This window comes from Eumetopias jubatus, unplaced genomic scaffold (assembly GCF_037043125.1).
Source record: "Eumetopias jubatus isolate StellerSeaLion01/CBP00866 unplaced genomic scaffold, mEumJub1_p1.0 scaffold_7, whole genome shotgun sequence".
Lineage (NCBI taxonomy): Eukaryota > Metazoa > Chordata > Mammalia > Carnivora > Otariidae > Eumetopias > Eumetopias jubatus.
Window position 1 is genome coordinate 119,448,028 of NW_028274813.1, and position 16,855 is coordinate 119,464,882.

A 16,855-nucleotide genomic window follows, 5' to 3' on the forward strand; every position below is an offset into this window, starting at 1 on the left:
TTGAACTGGAAACTGGCAAGTCGTGCAAACAGAAAGCTACTTGGTTGGGTCCCTGTCAACGGCAGTCTTTCCTACGCAGTAAGCAGCAATCCCCTCAGGAGTCCTTACGGGAAGGACCTGAGCACCATGTCAAGGCTGCTACACGCATCATCTGACGCATCACAAGAATTACGGAAGACGGGTATTAAGATTTCCTCATTTTACAGATGGGGAAACTGAGTCACAGAGAGGTTGTGACTCTGCCCGAGGGTCACACAGCCTGCGAGGGGTTGGTTCCGGGATTTGAACTGGGGCGGTCTGACTCCAGAGCCCGAGTTTGAAACCACAGAGCTAGCCACAGGACCTAGAATTATCTTCCCACATCTTGTAACGGCAGCACCGAATGAAATGATGTGCGCGAGAGCGGTCTGGGGCCCGGGGACGCTGTGAACGTTCGAGGCCAAACTTTCAGTTTTCTCTCCTTTCTCCCCTCCCCTCCCTCCCGCGTTCTGTGGGGGGTGTCAGTTCTGGATCTGATGCTAACTTGGGGATTTCCCACAACCTCTCCGTGCTTCCGGTTTCTTGTTTGTGAAACAACGGAACACCCTGTCTTTTCCCAACAGATGAAAGGAGCTGGAGAAGCTGACAGTTTGGGGAGATGGGTCTTTGTATTGATTCCCTTCTGTGCACCTCTACCCGGTATTTGGGAGGGTTTTCTGGAACTGGTTCATTTCTTAACTCTGTCCTTTTGTAACATAAGTGTTTGAATGATTGCAATGTTTTTGGAACGCTTTTACAATCACTGGCTTTTAGTTGGCAAACGTTCTTTCTTTTGACGAGGAAGACGAGCGAGGCTCAGAGGCGAGCGGGCGCGTGGTCCCACGGCGGGGCTGGTCAGGGCCGGGAAGCAGAGAAGTCCCAGCCTGAGCGGCACACACTTGGCATTGGTGGAGCCCCGGTTCACAGCTCTGCGGTTGAGCCCTGCTCCGCGAGCCTCACCTGTAACATTGGGGGATAAACGAGATCTGCAAACTCTTAGGGCCCTCCAGTGGGGCAAGGGGGGAGTTTGGGGGCTCACCATTGGAGTCAACCATAAGATCACTTTTTAAAATCTATTTGTTTTATGTAACTGAGTTCTGTTTTTGCTTTTGTTGGAAAAGAGGGTTCCCTGCTTTCAAAAGGCGGGGAGGGAAAGAGTTTGAAATAAATTTCTGGTGATTTTAAAAGAGAGGGATCCTCTTGTAGTCTAAATATCAGCTAGAGGGCCTCCCCTGGATCTCTGAGATCCAGAAGAGATGGCTTAACACCCCACCTTCATGCCTCTGGGAAGCCCAAAGTCCTCCCTGGATTTCACGAGTCCTGGGGGGCTTCTTTTCTTCTGGTCACCCTGCCTCTGGGTGTTGGCTGCCTTTTCAGAATGTGCTTTTCCCTACTGGGAAACTGGCTTTCTTCCTGCTCTTTTAGGCAGGGCCATTTGCCTCTTTCTCTCTCCTGCTATCACACCCTGCCCTGGGTCCACCTTGGCATTTCCAGACCCACCAGCGTGCTGAGTAGAAGAAAAGGGTTTCCTCGTCACAGGGTCCACCCCCTGCAGAAGTCAGGATTGTGCAAGGAAGGAAATTTCTTCCACTATGGGGACTTCAGAATACATACAAGCATATCACCTAAGAGGTCAGCTTGAATGGAGGGGCACTGACCACTGGCTGCAAGGGGGACAAGGGGAAGCTGAGAGAACTAAGTCCCACGGGTCTGTCCCTGTGCCACATGCTGGGCTTTGGGCTCATGTCTGGCTGGGGAGAATTATAGGTGCATCGGTGGGGGTCTTTCCTCCGGGAGTCTGGTGGAACCAGGAGGGAGAACAGATGGAGACAAAAAGGACCAGAAGACCCTTGTTTGGTCAGCTGCTACCTTGTGTTCTTTGGAGAAGATTGGAATGGACAGCCCTGATTAGATGAGGCATTAAACAATGATTATGTAGTCTTAGTGGCCCCGCCCACCTTATCAAAGGACTATTATTAGTGAGAAAATACCTGCCGAGGCCCTTTCGGAGAATTCTGCCCTTACTGGGCCTTTGGCAACATGCCTCACATATGTTGTCTCCTCTTTCCGACTCTCCACAAAAGCAGGAGAGTCTCATTTATCCCTGCCTCCCGAATGCTGAGCATAATGCTTGGCACGCGGCAAATCTTGGTCGAATGAAATGAATGGATTCCCGAGGGCACAGTTATTTTCCTAGAGGCGACAATCTCTGCCTCCTAACCGGGGATCCTGCGCACCGCCGGCCTGTTGGCCCGAAGTCCATGCAACAGCCTGTGGCCCCAGCAAAACTTCCACCAGCTCTGGAAGCTCACCTCATTTTATTACACTTCGCAAATACTGCATTTTTTACAAATTGAAGGTTTGTGGCAACCCTGCATCATTTTTCCAACAGCATCTGCTCACTTCGTGTCTCTGTCTCACATTTTGGTAATTCTTGCGATATTTCACACTTCTTGGTCATCATCATTAGATTTGTGATGGTGATCTGTGACCAGTAATTATGACTAATCGAAAGCTTAGATGATGGTTAGCATTTTTTTTTTTTAGCAATAAAGGTATATACATTGTTTTTTTAGACATCATGCTATTGCATGAAATCAAAAAAGTTATGTGACTCACTTTATTGCAATATTCGCCTTATGGCAGTGGTCTGGAAGGGACTCTGCACATCTCCGAGGCGTACCTGGGCTCTGCCAGTGGGTCTCCACTACTTACAGAAGAAAGTCCCCGTTTCCCACCTTGGTGCTATAGGCCCTTCACCACCTCCCCCCACCCCCACCCTCCTTCATTGCTCCTTGTTCCTCTTTGGCCTTTTAGATATTCCCCGAGTCTCTGTTTTTGCACCGACCTCACCCTGCCTCCCCTGTCTGCGAAGTGTTTTCCTGGGCTCTTTCATCTGTATGGCCAAATCCTACCTGGTTTTCATATTATTATGTCATTTGAGTCTCACAAAAATCCCTGGGTCAGTCGTAAAACACTGGTCTTACAAAGATGATCCTTTAAAAAAGGATCCCATGTTGAAATCAGCTTGGGGAATGCCATGGGTCATCATTCCCTTGTAGGGTTAGGGTGACACCATCATGGCTAAGGTTCCAAGGAGGGCTACCATCAAGACGTGTCTCTAACCCAGCATTGCCTAACTACATTGACATCAGAACCCTTCCCACTCCACACCTATCAACACACTGCGGACGATCTGGGAAATGCTTCCTCGAGACTTATCAGTAACAAGATAAAGGATGACTTTATCCTTGAAGAGTTTTTATTGGGGAAGAAAACCCAGGTTCGGAGATAGTGATTCTCACAAAGCTGAGTGAAACGAGCATTAATCTCGTTTGTTTTCCCTATATTAGGATGACTTAACGATATTTGTCATCCGGCGAGGACTTTAAAACTTATTCTTTGGAACCCTGGAAGTGACTGGCTTCTAAGACCATAACTCTCATTTCTCTGGGGTCCTAATATCTGAACTTTGTCCTACTTTTCTAAAAATGATCGTGTCCAAGTCTTTCTTCGGCTTTTCTTTTCCTGCCAGATGTTTCACAAGTAAGGAACAAAAGGTTCCAATTAAATTTTTCCAAGAGTCTTATTGACTCACGAAAAGAAATAGCAAATATGTTTTCTAGTACATACCTGCTTTACATCAAAATCATAGTAACTGTAAAGAGGAAGGAATGATGGCCTAGAGTTTTCAAGGGTTATACAATAAACATTTTATATAATCATGTAGAAAATAAACATTTTATTTAATTTTTCAAAAATGAATGTAAAAATTAGGAAAACTAAGGAAAAAAGAAGCTTCTTGCATGTTTGTTTAGCATTTTGTTATTATTACCTGACCTGTAAATCCACCTGTGTTGTAAGTTGTGAGATGCTCCCTTACGGTACTTTGTTTATCATATTAAGAGTCATTTGCAGGGGGGGTCAGTCAGTGCACTCTGCACATGCTCAAGGCAGTACCCCTCAATGGTGACATCGGAGGGCTGCACACTGCTTGGGAACAGGTCTCACTGAACTAGTCCAGCCAAGGTCACTGACCAGATTCGAAAGCAAGCAAGCAAACAACAAGCACCGGGAGTGGGGAATCAGTATTTAGAATTACGATACTACATTACCGAAAATGTCTAGCTTTCAACAAAAAAATTATGATCCCTGCCAACAAATAGGAAAATGTGTTCCATACTCAGGAAAAAAGGCAGGCTTTTAGAGGGCACAGATGTTGGACTTAGCAGGCAAAGACTCCAAAGCAATTAAGAATATGTTCAAAGAACTAAGGAAAACCATGATGATAGAATTTAAGGAACGTATGATGGCAATGTCTCATCAAATATAGACTATTGATGAAGAAACGATAGAAAAGAACCAGGCAGAAATTCTGGAGCTGAAAAGCATTATGACCAAAATGAAGAACTCACTAAACAGGTGGAACTGTAGATCTGAGCTGGCCTAAAAGAAAGTAAGACCTGAGAAAAAGCAATGGAAATGATGCAATCTGAAGACCAGAGAGAAAAAAAGAAGGAAGACAATTGAATAGGGTTGTAGAGGACTGTAGGACCTAATCAAGTGCACCCCCATACACATAACAGGGTTCCAGAAGGAGAGGAGAGATAGGAAGGAGCAGACAGATATTCAAAGAAATAATGGCAAATCCCACGTTTGATGAGAAAAACAATCTACACATTTCGGCAGCTCAATGACTTCCACGTGGGATGGATAGGAGGCAAGTTCCTCCAGACCACAGTCAAGGGATGAAAGACAAAGCCACGGATCATCTCAAGAGCAGAAGACCGCACATGACCCTTCACAGACACACACGGGAACCCCGATGAGGTTAATGGTTGACTTCTCTCCCTAGAAACAGTGGCGGTCAGAAGGCCGGAGGATGACATATTTAAAGTGTTGAAAGAACAAACTGTAACCAAGGATCTTGTATCCAGTAAACTATCTTACAAAACTGAAGGCAAAATAAGCAGGTGCGTAAAGGCTGAGAGAATGTGCTGCTAGGCCTGCCTCAGAGAAACACAGACGGTGTTCGGGGAAAAGCAGGTTACATCGGGCGCCCAAAACAATGAAGACCGTCAGCAAAGACAAGGCCGTCTGTAATTACATAATCGTGTGCTTGTATCTTTCTCCTGACTGAATTAAAAAGCCATTTCACAACAACATGTAGATAGTGTTTGCTGGGCCTACGATGACCAGCAATGTAACTCATTTCCCAATAATGGCACAAGGGAAGTAGATGAGCAAAGCTCCCTCGGCATAAGGTCTTATCAAATAACCGACTCCTGAGAACTCTGTTAAATTACCTGGAGACCAAAGTTGCCTAATGATATTCCTGATTTTATAGGGAATATGGAAACACTTAGAGAAAGCGTGAACTTTGGAATCAGAAAATCAGGTTGAGTCTTTGCCTTGAGCAACTTTTAGCACTTTGAACTTAAAAGAGATGTTAGCTCCTTTGAGCCTCAATGTCTTAATTTATCAAATGCCGTTTCAGCGGGATACTATGTGACCGTCTTTGTCCCACTTAGCCTTTTGAAGTGTCCTAGAACGTGTTGGTGGGCTGGCAGAGCTAGGGGGTTCAGAAGGGTGAGAGATGTCCCATCCGTACCTGGTGCTGCAACCCGTCAGCTGAGACCCTTCCCGGGCCAGCTGTCTCCCCCAGGTGTCCTTCCTGATTCTCACCCCCTCACTTCCCCAAGGCAGAAATGAACCTTTCCTTGCACTCCTATGGCCCCTCATCAGCACGTCTGCAATGCCACGTGTCCCATTCTCCCTATGGTGATTTGTTTTCATGAATTACCTTTTCTTGTAGATTGGGTTTGCTGGAGGGAGGAAAGGATGTGTGTCCTTCATGACTGTGTTATCTTAATAGACACTAAGCAAGGTCAACTACCAAGTGCATTCCGTCAGCAGCAAGCTCCAGGTAGTCCGAAGGCAACTGCCTGTTCTTCCTAATCATAAAATACTGCTTTAAAAACGTTGGCTCCAGCATTAAAAAAACAAACAAACAAACAAAAAAAAACAAACAAAAAACCAAAACCAAAAAACGTTGGCTCCTGCATATTCTAGCTTTATCAAAAGTTCTTGCAAGCCACAGGCTTGTCCTGTCACTTGGAGACTTAGGGAGGAGGAAGAGGGGGGAATGCTGTAAAACCCATGGAGATAGGACTGCCTCAACCCTGCAAACAGAAAGATGCGTACACGGTAGATTTCTCACTTTTGAGGCACTGACGTTGTGAGTAATTCTCCCTTCCCTCTTTCCTCCATGTTACTTTGGTTTCCAAATTTCTGCATGGAGGATGCACTGTCTTAGGGTTAAGGTGGTTCCATTCAAAAGCTCCTTAACAAGTGAGGGATACTTTACTTGCAGGGCAGTTTTCTTTTGGATTAAAAAAAAGAAAGAAGGAAAAAATGTTTTTAATGTTTAGCACCTGAGGGCTGGAGTTTGTCCACCTGCCTGCATTGCAATTAAATTCAGGGGAAATCACGGACTCCAGGCAGGGAGGGTGCCGCCCTTACTCCCCCATCCCTCCAGCGCCCCCCACCCCTGGCCACGCGCCGCTCCCCCACCCACCCCAGGCTCCCGGGCTGCCACTGATTGGCCAGCAGGCCCCGGACCTGGCCAATCGCTCTGGGCCGGTTGTCACGGCGACGAGGCACGCTAACACAGCCGGTGTCCGAGGGAGCCAGCTCAAGGGCCGCTGGCTGGGGCCGCTGGCTGAGACCGCAGGATGGCGCAGAACCTGTATGGTCCGCGAGTGCGAATGGGCAATTGGAACGAGGACATCTACCTGGAGGAGGTACGCAGGTGTGGCCGGCGCGGCTCGCCCACTGCTCAGGGACCTCCCGACCCGCCCCAAGTCCGGCGGCCGGGGCCTCCTTTCTCACCCGGCAGACACCCACTACCTCTAACATCCCACCCGGATCTGAACGCCCTGGGAAGTTCACCTGCTGTCCCACAAATCCAGGTCTCACCCCCTTCCACTCTTTCTAGGGGTCCCTTGGTCTCCCAAACTCCGTGCCTCTCCCTTAGCGTGCCCTACCAAGTTCCCTCCATCCGCACAGACTTCAGGGTTTCAGAGGCTGAGGTCGGGGTCAGGAGGAGGCAGGCTGTATGTGAAGGCACTGCCCCCCTCCCACTCCCCCACCCCATCATACACACACCCTCCTAGGTGTCCCTGGGGTGTCCTTTCCCCCGACATTACACTCAGGCCTTGGGCCATCAGGTGTCCCATCTAGCTGGGGGTGGGGTTGGGGTGGACAACCAGGGGAGACCTCTGCTGGGGACACATGGCCTCCAAATGTTATTCATGATTGTCTCTGGATGGAGTAATGGAGGATGATGTTTCTTTGTCTTTTTGTGTGTGTCTTTCTTATTTTTTCAAACATTCTACAAAGAAGTAAAAAGATTAAAATGAAACTAAACCAATTTCCACCATTCCCATTACGCTCACATTTCTTTTTCTCAAATTTTGCTTTTTCAGCTTGATGTTCTTCTGACCTGTAAGCTACCAGTGTCTGTAAATTGAGGACTATTGTAGACTTTTTGGGTTTCCTTCATTTTCTTTTTCACCAGGAGGTCATGAAGGACTTCTTGGAGAAGAGAGATAAGGGACAGCTTCTCATACAGAGAAACAGGAGACTCAAAGAGAATCTTTTGAGACCGGTAATTTTAAATTTAAGCACTGTTTTCAAAATTCTATCGAATTAAGTGTGAATGTATGTTAAGCAAGCAAACGTTCCATAAATGAATTACCATTTGGAAAATACCGTTTTTTTTTCCTTTAGATCTGAAAACCACAATGTTTAAAATTCCCTACGAATTTAGAAACATAGGAGAAATCTGCTCTTAATTATGTTTACCCGCATTTTCCAAAATAAGAAATGAGCGGATCAGTACAGGAATCTGTAAAACGCCCCTTAGTTGGTGCTCAAGACATTTCCAGGGAGTTTGAATAAATTAATAGTGGAGTCAGCTTGTGTGATGTTTCATCGGCTTTCTTACTTCGTTTGGGATTTTGGGGGGACTTTGGCAAAGTGGGAGGGGGTTGGCAGCAGGAAAAGGAAGAAAATGAAGGACTTGAAGGAACTTGAGTTATTGCAAGTCATCCGAATGCTACGACCCCTCTTGAAATGGGTCCTCGACAGTGAAGGAAAGAAGGTGTATCTGGCAGTGGTCTCCTCACTGGCTGATGAGGATGTGCATGGTTGGTTTGAAAAACTATTTAAATTGTAGATGCAGCTTTCCATAACCGAGGATGGATACGTTCACTGTGGCGACAAAGTGATGCTTGTGAATCCTGACTACCCTGAGACAGAAGCTGATCTGTTTTTGGGTGGGGACCTGAGCCTGTGCATGACTCCGGATGAAATTAAAGCCCACCTGAGTGACGACTTAGAGGTGCCCTGTGGCCTGAGTGCAGCTCCAACCAAGATCCCCGTTGGCAGAAACACTTTTATCATTTTGAGGTAGAGAAACTTCAATTTTCAGCTCATGTTTATCCTAAGTATGTTTTCACTCAGAGCTTCAGGAAGCCCTGGGACTGGAGCCCGTGCTGCCTGGAGGTAAAGGTGATAGGAGAGTGTCTGTGCTGGTCCCATCTTGCCGTCTCCCCTGGGGATTACTGTTGGGGAACCTTTACACGCCCTTCACCTTGAACATGAGGATCACTGCTAATTTGTGTTCAGTTATAGACGCTTCATTCAAAAGTATTGGATCCAGGAAACTAAAATCATATTCTGCCTAGAAGCTGGGTTTTTCTAATAACATCTGCGGATGCTTTGAGCTCATTTGAGTGTTTTCGGTGTGCTTGATGTCGCTATTTTTAGAACAAAAATAGTTTGGTGCAAGGTGGCACTTTCCCTGGAATTTGTTATTTTATAATTAATTATTTACCAAAAATGTAGTTGATATCTTGAAATAGGCAACTAAATCCTTAGAGAACAGATAGATAATAACAATGAAAAAGTATTGCTTTTACTTTGTTAATTAAATAATGATAGCAATGTTCAGATGACAAGAATATAGCCAGTCCTGTAAGTCTTTATTTTTTTTAAAGATTTTATTTATTTGTCAGAGAGAGAGAGTGAGAGAGAGAGCACAAACAGGGGGAGCGGCGGGCAGAGGCAGAGGGAGAAGCAGGCTCCCCGCTGAGCAAGGAACCCCATGGAGGACTTGATTCCAGGACCCCGGGATCATGACCTGAGCTGAAGGCAGGCGCTTAGCCAACTGGGCAACCCAGGCGTCCCTCCTTTAAATCTTTAATTTAGAGTTCCTTCGAATACTGATAATTTATGTCAAGACAAGCAAAAGTTGACCACAACTTCTGTGTCCTGGAGGATTAGGAGGGAAGACTGTATTAAGTGTGTACACCTAATTAGGTGTGGCTCTTTATCAAGATGCCCACGCACCCGACCAGAATGCCTCGGTGGAGGACAGCGTGACGTGCTCACAAAGAAGGGATGCTCCGCACGCCGGCTGTGGGAGGAGACAGGGACAGGGTGCTAGCTGGATTTGAAGACCCAAAGAAAGGACCATTTTGAAAATGTTTAGCTACTTAATCAGTTACTATGTGTGAATATACATTATCAAGAAAACTGATTATAAACAAAATTGCCTATGCAAACAAATAGAATGTAGAACGATTCTAATAGAGTTGACATGATGCTTACTCTTCACTGACAGTGCAGACAGAAATGCCATGGGTCAAGTCCTTAGATATGGACAGAACTTCTGCCTTGCCATAAGGGGAGGATTTGAAGACAGAATGGTGAGTCATCACGGTGCATGGCGGTTTGGGGCCGGGAGTTTTTGTTTCCATGTGGGCTCAGGGCCGCCTAGGGAAGCGGACAGAGGACTCTGCAGGTGCGTGCTCCACCTCTGGCTTCTCAAGCCCCTGCCCCCGGCTCTCGGGCCACTTCTTTCCTTCTAGCTTTTTGAATGACAAAAATATACCCTTAGATGCTAAGGAGTAAGGGAGAAAAATCTGCAATGCAGCTGACAAAAAGCAAAATTTTATGCCACCTTCATCTGTAAGTTAATGGTTGGATTAATTAATCATCATCTCACAGGGGTCAATGTCCCCAATGCTAACGAGGTATGTTACCCGATAACTATTTTTTTTTTTACTTTTTTTTAACTTGATCTTTTTCTTTTCCTTGGGGATTAGGAGGGTCACAGAACCATATAAATTTGGGTCTAACTCAAGCTGAGATGTCTCTCTATGGGGTGGGACCTCAGATAAGTCATTTAACTTTTTTGAGTCTTCCTCATCTGTAAAATGGGGATTATTAGCCCTTACTACATGCCATATCTATCTATCTATCTATCTATCTATCTATCTATCTATCTATCTATCATCTATTCACTTAATCATCCAAACAAGTCTTTGAGCTAGGGACTATTTTACCCCAGTTTTACTGATGGGGAAACTGAGGCACGAGGTCAGGTGATTTTGCCCCAAGTCGCTCAGCTGTCGAGTGCAGAATGGGTACCACTTACCATTTCTCAGTGAATCAAAGCTTGAGGTAGCATTATTACCTTTTGTGCCACCAAGACAAATCAGCGTTGCCAATTAAACCCCTACACACCATAGGTGGTAAGCGCAGCCTGATTTTAAATGTAGAAATTACAGAAAATACCATACTGTTGAAAGAGGGGGAGTAAATCCCTGTTGTGTTATCCAGAGATTAGCACTACTAACATTTTGGCTTATTTTCTTTTACACTCTTATTTTCCCAAAACAGATTTAAAATACAGGGAAAGTTACAAGCACCGTAACATGTAGATACACCATTTCTGGTCACTCGCTCTCTCTTCCCCCGTCCCCCCTTCCTTCTCTCTTCCCCCCAGTACTGTCCTTAACTCTCCCATCTTTGTTCCCTGTAAGTCATCTGTCCTCTGTCCCTGTACTTATTTGTGTTTATGTATCTGCTTTTCCATAGATTATAACATTTTGTCATTTTGTTGGTAATGTTTCCACCCATTTTGCTACTTAGCTTTTATTATTTTATTATTTTATTTTATTTTTTTTTGGCTACTTGGCTTTTAAAGCATAGTTGTGCTAATATATTTTTGAGTAAAATGTAGCCATGTTTTCCTTCGTAATTCCTTCCATTGCTCAGTGCCCTATAAAGTCTGTTCCAGAGACACCATAAAAAGAAGAACTTGTGTCGACTTCTTGGTGTCTGAAGTTTAACTTTCGCTCCTGTTTGTTCTTTATCTGCTTGAGATTTATTTTGAGACAGGGTTCTAATGCAGACATGCGATTTCCCCCAGACGACTAATTAGCTGCATTTGGGTTATTTCTTGAATAAGTCTTCCTTTCCTCACTGACACACAATGCCCCCCTTAGCATCACTGTACATACTGCATGCTGTCTCTGAGCTTCCTATCTTAACCCTTTCAACTCAAATTGTGTATTTTTATTCTAGAATTATACTTTACAATATAATAATATATTTTGACAGCTCATTCGGCTAGTTCTCTCTCATGACACTTCTTTAAACTGTATTAGGAATTAACCTCTCAGTTAAAGGCAATTATTTTTGCAAATCCCTCTGCCCCTGTGGGGAAAAAAATTCACGTGGCATTTCGATTGGCATTGGAAAACTACATAAATTCACATATTTAGTGCTTTACGACACTTCTTTTTCTGAGATGTCTCACCATTTATTCATTTATTCTTTCTAGTTTTGTGGTTTTCTTCCCGTGGATTTGACGCTGATCTCGCTAAGGTTGTTCCCACAGTATCTTCCATTGTGGATGCTCCTTGTAGGGAGGCCCTTTGTCATCTGCAACAAAAATATAAGAACGCCAATGATGTTCAGACTCACCTCTGATGAAATCCCTCGCTCTTATTATTTCTAATGGTTTTCCAGTTGATTTTCTTATGCCTTCCCGTAGACGGTGCTTTCATTCTCAAGGGATGACGATTCACTCTCTTCTCAAATCCTCTTATTTCCGTTCCTCATCTTTGAATTAGCAAGCGTTTCCGGGGCAGTCATTAAAAAAAAATCTGGGAATACTGGCCTTCTAGATTTGTTCCTGATTCATTATTGTTTTTCTTTACATTAACAAAGCGGGCGTTTGTGGTTTGAAGTAGATACTCTTTGCCATTTGAAGTCTGGGTTTTCCAGTTGCTCTGGATCTCCCTGACATTTCCCCGATCACTGAGAGTCAAGCCTAAGTGTGTCTTGGGCCTGTCCCGCTTCCCTGCCTATGTCTAGCTCATGGTCATGCCCATGGGTCTCCCTTCATAGTGTTCTTGGGCCTGTGTTTTCATCCTCAATGCCAGGACCTCAGTCCAGGTCCCCATGGGTTGACCTCTCTTGTCTGTCCTGACTTCAGACCGTGGTAGACGCACACTGCCAGATTGATCCTCTAGGAGCTCAGGTTGGGTAGTGTTGCTATTCATGGTGGTATTTAAGGCCCTCTGTGACGTGTCTCTGCTGTCCCTGTCCACGTGCAGCCAGCCCCTTGGGCTCCCGGCACCACACTGCCTCCTCCTCGGAGCCTCTCTTGCGCCCCTGGGCAAGCATGCGTCCTCACCTGTGCCTGCCTGCCACCCTTCGCACCCTTGCTGGCCAGCCATACCTCACAGGTGTTTACAGGTGCTTCCAGTCCCATCCTCCGTCACTCTACTGCCTGTCAGGAAAGGCCTTGAAGAGAGTAACTCATTTCTGCCCTCCCCATGCCTTCCCCATGCCTCATGGCACAGCTTTGCACATGAAAACCTACAGAAACAGGCAAAAACAGCCTCCAGCTTCAGGGTGAAGGTCAATCAGTAAAGAACTAACAAGCAACTAACGTTTCTGACTTTTCTGCAGGATGGGGTACTTCTTGGCCTAGTTACAGGTGGCCAGATAGCTGCTGAAATAAGTCCCACGTGTGGACGTCAGCTCCAGTGGAGCACGGGCCCCCTCGGGGGCACACAGCGAATGTCGGCTGTGATGGTGTGGGTTGTGAGGACCCTTCATGCAACAAGTTTCGTGTAACACCATTTCTAAGAAGGAAAACCGTGGTCCAGGCCTGAGCCCTGAAAAGGAGGACGGGGAGCAGGGACGGGATGAGGAGGAGAGAGTGGGTTTGGTACCCAAAGGAAGGCAAAGCGGTGGAGGCGATGTGGAGAGGGGGCTGGTGGCCTCAGTATTCTGAGATGACATTTCTAAAGTGGAGGAAACCTGAGTGTTCTCACAATCAGCAGGAATGGGATTTTCCAAAACTGCTTCTGGATGCGCTTGACACCCAGCCAGTTGGTCGTTCACTCCCCCAGCTTCTCCAGTCCTGTGATGTAGCTCATCCGTGTGCTGTCCTTTTCAGCTGTATTTATCGAGTGATCACAGGACCCTGCTGAAGTCATCGAAGAGGTCTTGGCTCCAGGAGGTGTACCTGACCGATGAGGCCTCCTACCTGAACTGTTGGCAGGCTGCCTTCCTGGACCCCCAGCTCCGCCTGGAGTACGAAGGCTTCCCGGTGCCGGTGAGTGCAGCCCAGGGGGAGCCCTTCCGCGGGTCTGTATGTTGGGGCTTCTCATTGCCGTTCTCACTGCTGGGCATTTCCCCAGAGCTTGGGCCCTGCAGGACTGGAGCCCCAGGCACGGTCCTCACGGGAAGGCAGGTCCGGTAGGCCAGAGGCTTTGCTCTTGCTCCTGATGCAGTGAGCGGTTGTTGGGAGTCATGGGGAGAGCGTGGGATTGCAACGGGCATGGATTGGAAGGGTTGGCTAGCGGAGGTGGCCACCCAGAAAGGGGCCCCCAGTTCCAGGCCCCCCGGCACCTGCCCGGCACAGTGCGCTTCTCTGCCGAGCTCTGCAGGTGGACCCGGGTTCAGCAGGGTCTCTCCTCTGGTGCGGAGGATTGACCCATGGTGCACACTGCTGCCCGCCTGACGCATTTGCTCTCTTCAGCGGGCCTCTGCCATGCTTTGCTCTCCTGGAACCTGCTTCCCATTTCCATGATTTCAACCTTTAGCGTCACAGTTTCTTTCTCCGTGAAACGGGGATGACGATAGTATCTGCTGATGAGGTTTGGTCCGTGCGTTCACTGTGCTCGCTAGAAGAGTGCCTGGCTCCCAGCGGCTCCCAAGTGTGTGCCTGGTTGTCGTGGTCGCGGCCGGTCCAGCAGCTCCCCTCTACTTGCTCAGGCCTCACGTGCACACAGCTGCCGTCTGCACACTGGGAGCCTCATGTCCTCACCACCTTGCTGCGCTGGTGCCCTCCAGCCAGAGCCGCCGGGAGCAGCTGGGGTTGGAGAAGTGAGCTCCCTCGCTTGCTGCGGCAGGGCTGGAGGCGCACGGAGGGGCGTGTCTCAGGAGGCAGGTGGCACAAAGGACGCATCCCAGAATTTGAGCTTTGGTTGGGGGATTTAGGGAGCTTCCCAGGAAGTAGGGTTCTGCTCTTGATGCTGTGAGGAAGCGGGAGTAATTCGGTGATGGGCATCTCAGCACAGCTGAGCTGTGGGAGGGCGGCCCGAGGGAGACTCCTGCTGTCCTTGGTCAGGACGCAGCTTCCGCTCACATTAGCCGGGAGGGGCAGGTGTCGGGTGGTCTGCCGCTTGGACAAGGCGCACGTTTAGTCTGTGTTCGGAGGAGATCACAGAGCGGTCTTGCTTTTGCTCTGACCCTTCGTGGGTGCAGGGTGGCCTGGTCTGATGTGGGCATCCTTTGATGCTGAGTAAGTCCCACTGGAGTGCGCGAGGGCTTTGTTCTTCCTCACACAGCGTTTAGCTTCCATGAGCCAGGAGTTTGAAATAATATGTATTTTTTTCCTGATTATAAACATAATATATGCTCACTGAAGGAAAAATCAGAAAAGCACAACAAATATTATGAAAATAACCAGTAATTCATTCCACCTTCCAGAGAAAGCTGCTGATGTTTATCATCTCTTTTTATTTTATTTAATTTTAAATTCTTTTAACAAAATAGGACATCAGCAATATCCTTGTCTACTCCACTTAAAAACACCACTGATTATATCTCATGTTGTGAAGGATCTTCTCCAGTGTGGCTCTGAGTGATTCTAGAATGTTCCATTCTGTGTGCACCTGCAACACTGTATCTAATCAATCTGTTATGGTTTGGCTTCTAGGTTATTCCAACTCTCTATTTTTTTGGACTACATTTAAATGAATATATAGTGTATTTCCAAATGTTTGCCTTTAGGAATTGGAGGCCTTAGTTGGTAATGCAAATAACACACTCTCTTCATCTTCAAAGGCAAATGCAAAAGTTCTCCTCAGTCACTGCCACACAAATCGGGGACTGGCAGCCCACCGACACCTGTTCTTAAGGTACATGTTGCTTGGTTCAGCAAGATGCCATGAATAGGGGAGCGGGGTGTACCTGTAAGCAAAGAAGCTCGATTTATTTTTATCTATTTATTTATTTTGGTGGGGGAGGGGCAGAGGAGAGGAAGAGAGAGAATCTCAAGCCGACTCCATGCCCAGCACAGAGCCCTACATGGGGCTCGATCTCACGACCTTGAGACCATGACCTGAGCTGAAATCAAGAGTCAGATGCTTAACCGAATGAGCCACCCAGGTGCCCAAAGCAGCTCGATTCAAAGAGTGTGGCCACACACACAAGAGGTCCTTTGATGATGAAGTGCTGTCACAAAGGACTCGATGGTGTGACAAATCCTACCCGAGACCCTCATGTCCCACAAGTCCTTCCCAGACAAGAGGATTTTAGCTATAACGGGACCCTGTGCCCCCCATCATTGCCCGAGCAGGGTCAACCGTCCGGCAAGTAAGCACGTGTCACAGCGCTCACCCTCCCCGACCCCGAGTCTGGGGCTTGGGGGCGGGGTGGACAGAGCTACTCACCCAGAGCCGTTTCCAACCAGTGTCCGTTCTTTCTTGCCCCAGTACCTATTTTGGAAAGGAAGTGGAGGTGGCTGCTCACACACATCTGGATTCACACAGAGTGGAAAAGCCGAGGAACCATTGGATGTTGGTGACTGGGAACCCCCGGAAAGACTCGTCCACCATGTTGGACGTGCCCAAGCTGCCGGCAGAGGACACCCGAGCCCTGGAGCGGGACACCCCAGCCCCAGAACAGGGTGCAGACCCTGGGGCTCAGTGACCCCAGGCACGCATGCTCAAAAAACCTAGCTTTGCCAGGTCATGCCCCAAGCTGTTTTTAAGCAAGGCAGAGAAGTACCTGAACACTATGTTAAAAACAAAGGCTATATGGAGATTATTGAACTCGTGGTGGGGGCCTGGGACACAGGACAGACTGGCTCCAGGAAGCAGCTCCTACGTGGTATTTGAAGGTGACAGATGATATTCCTTTGTTGATTATTAATTCCTGAAGAACTTCAGATCCTATTTAGCAGTGGCTTCTACAAGGACCCTGTGTGTGTGGGATAGAGAGACATCAGAACCGCACGGGATTCCCGTCACCCCTCCCTTCTCCCCACCACCTGGTGTACTAAGAAATCCATGCGTAGCCGTGAGCTGTAGCCTGACCTTGGAGCTAAATGTCTCCCCCCTTGTATGTTTGTTTCTACCTCTGACTTAGGGGGCGGTCAGGACCACTACCTGACTGGTCACACTATCGAGTAATGATTTTCAAAGGGCACAATCTCTTTAATCCTTGAAACGGGCACATGAGCCGTGGCACCTATGTGATCAGAAAGTTCCTGACAAAATAAATGTGCACCCTTCCACGTATTTGCTGGTCTGTTCATTCTTTGTGGCGTCCCTGTGACATGGAAGGTAAGGAGTTCTCGTAGGATGGAGAATCCCCCAGCCCTGCAGGTAAAGAGGAGCCGCATGGCTGTCTCTCACGTAAAAACGCCAAGAGGCAGACAGTACGTCTCAGGTGGTAGAGA

General features: G+C 47.4%; 1 protein-coding gene across 1 annotated transcript; it reads left to right on the forward strand.

Moving 5' to 3' along the window:
* The first annotated feature begins 6,752 nt into the window (after positions 1-6,752).
* CFAP161 (cilia and flagella associated protein 161) lies at positions 6,753-16,104 on the forward strand. Its single transcript, XM_028089397.1, has 7 exons — positions 6,753-6,821; positions 7,598-7,687; positions 8,258-8,490; positions 9,707-9,791; positions 13,343-13,501; positions 15,238-15,311; positions 15,888-16,104. Exons 1-7 carry the CDS (start codon positions 6,753-6,755, stop codon positions 16,102-16,104), a joined length of 927 nt encoding a protein of 308 aa, XP_027945198.1.
* The last annotated feature ends 751 nt before the right edge of the window (positions 16,105-16,855 follow it).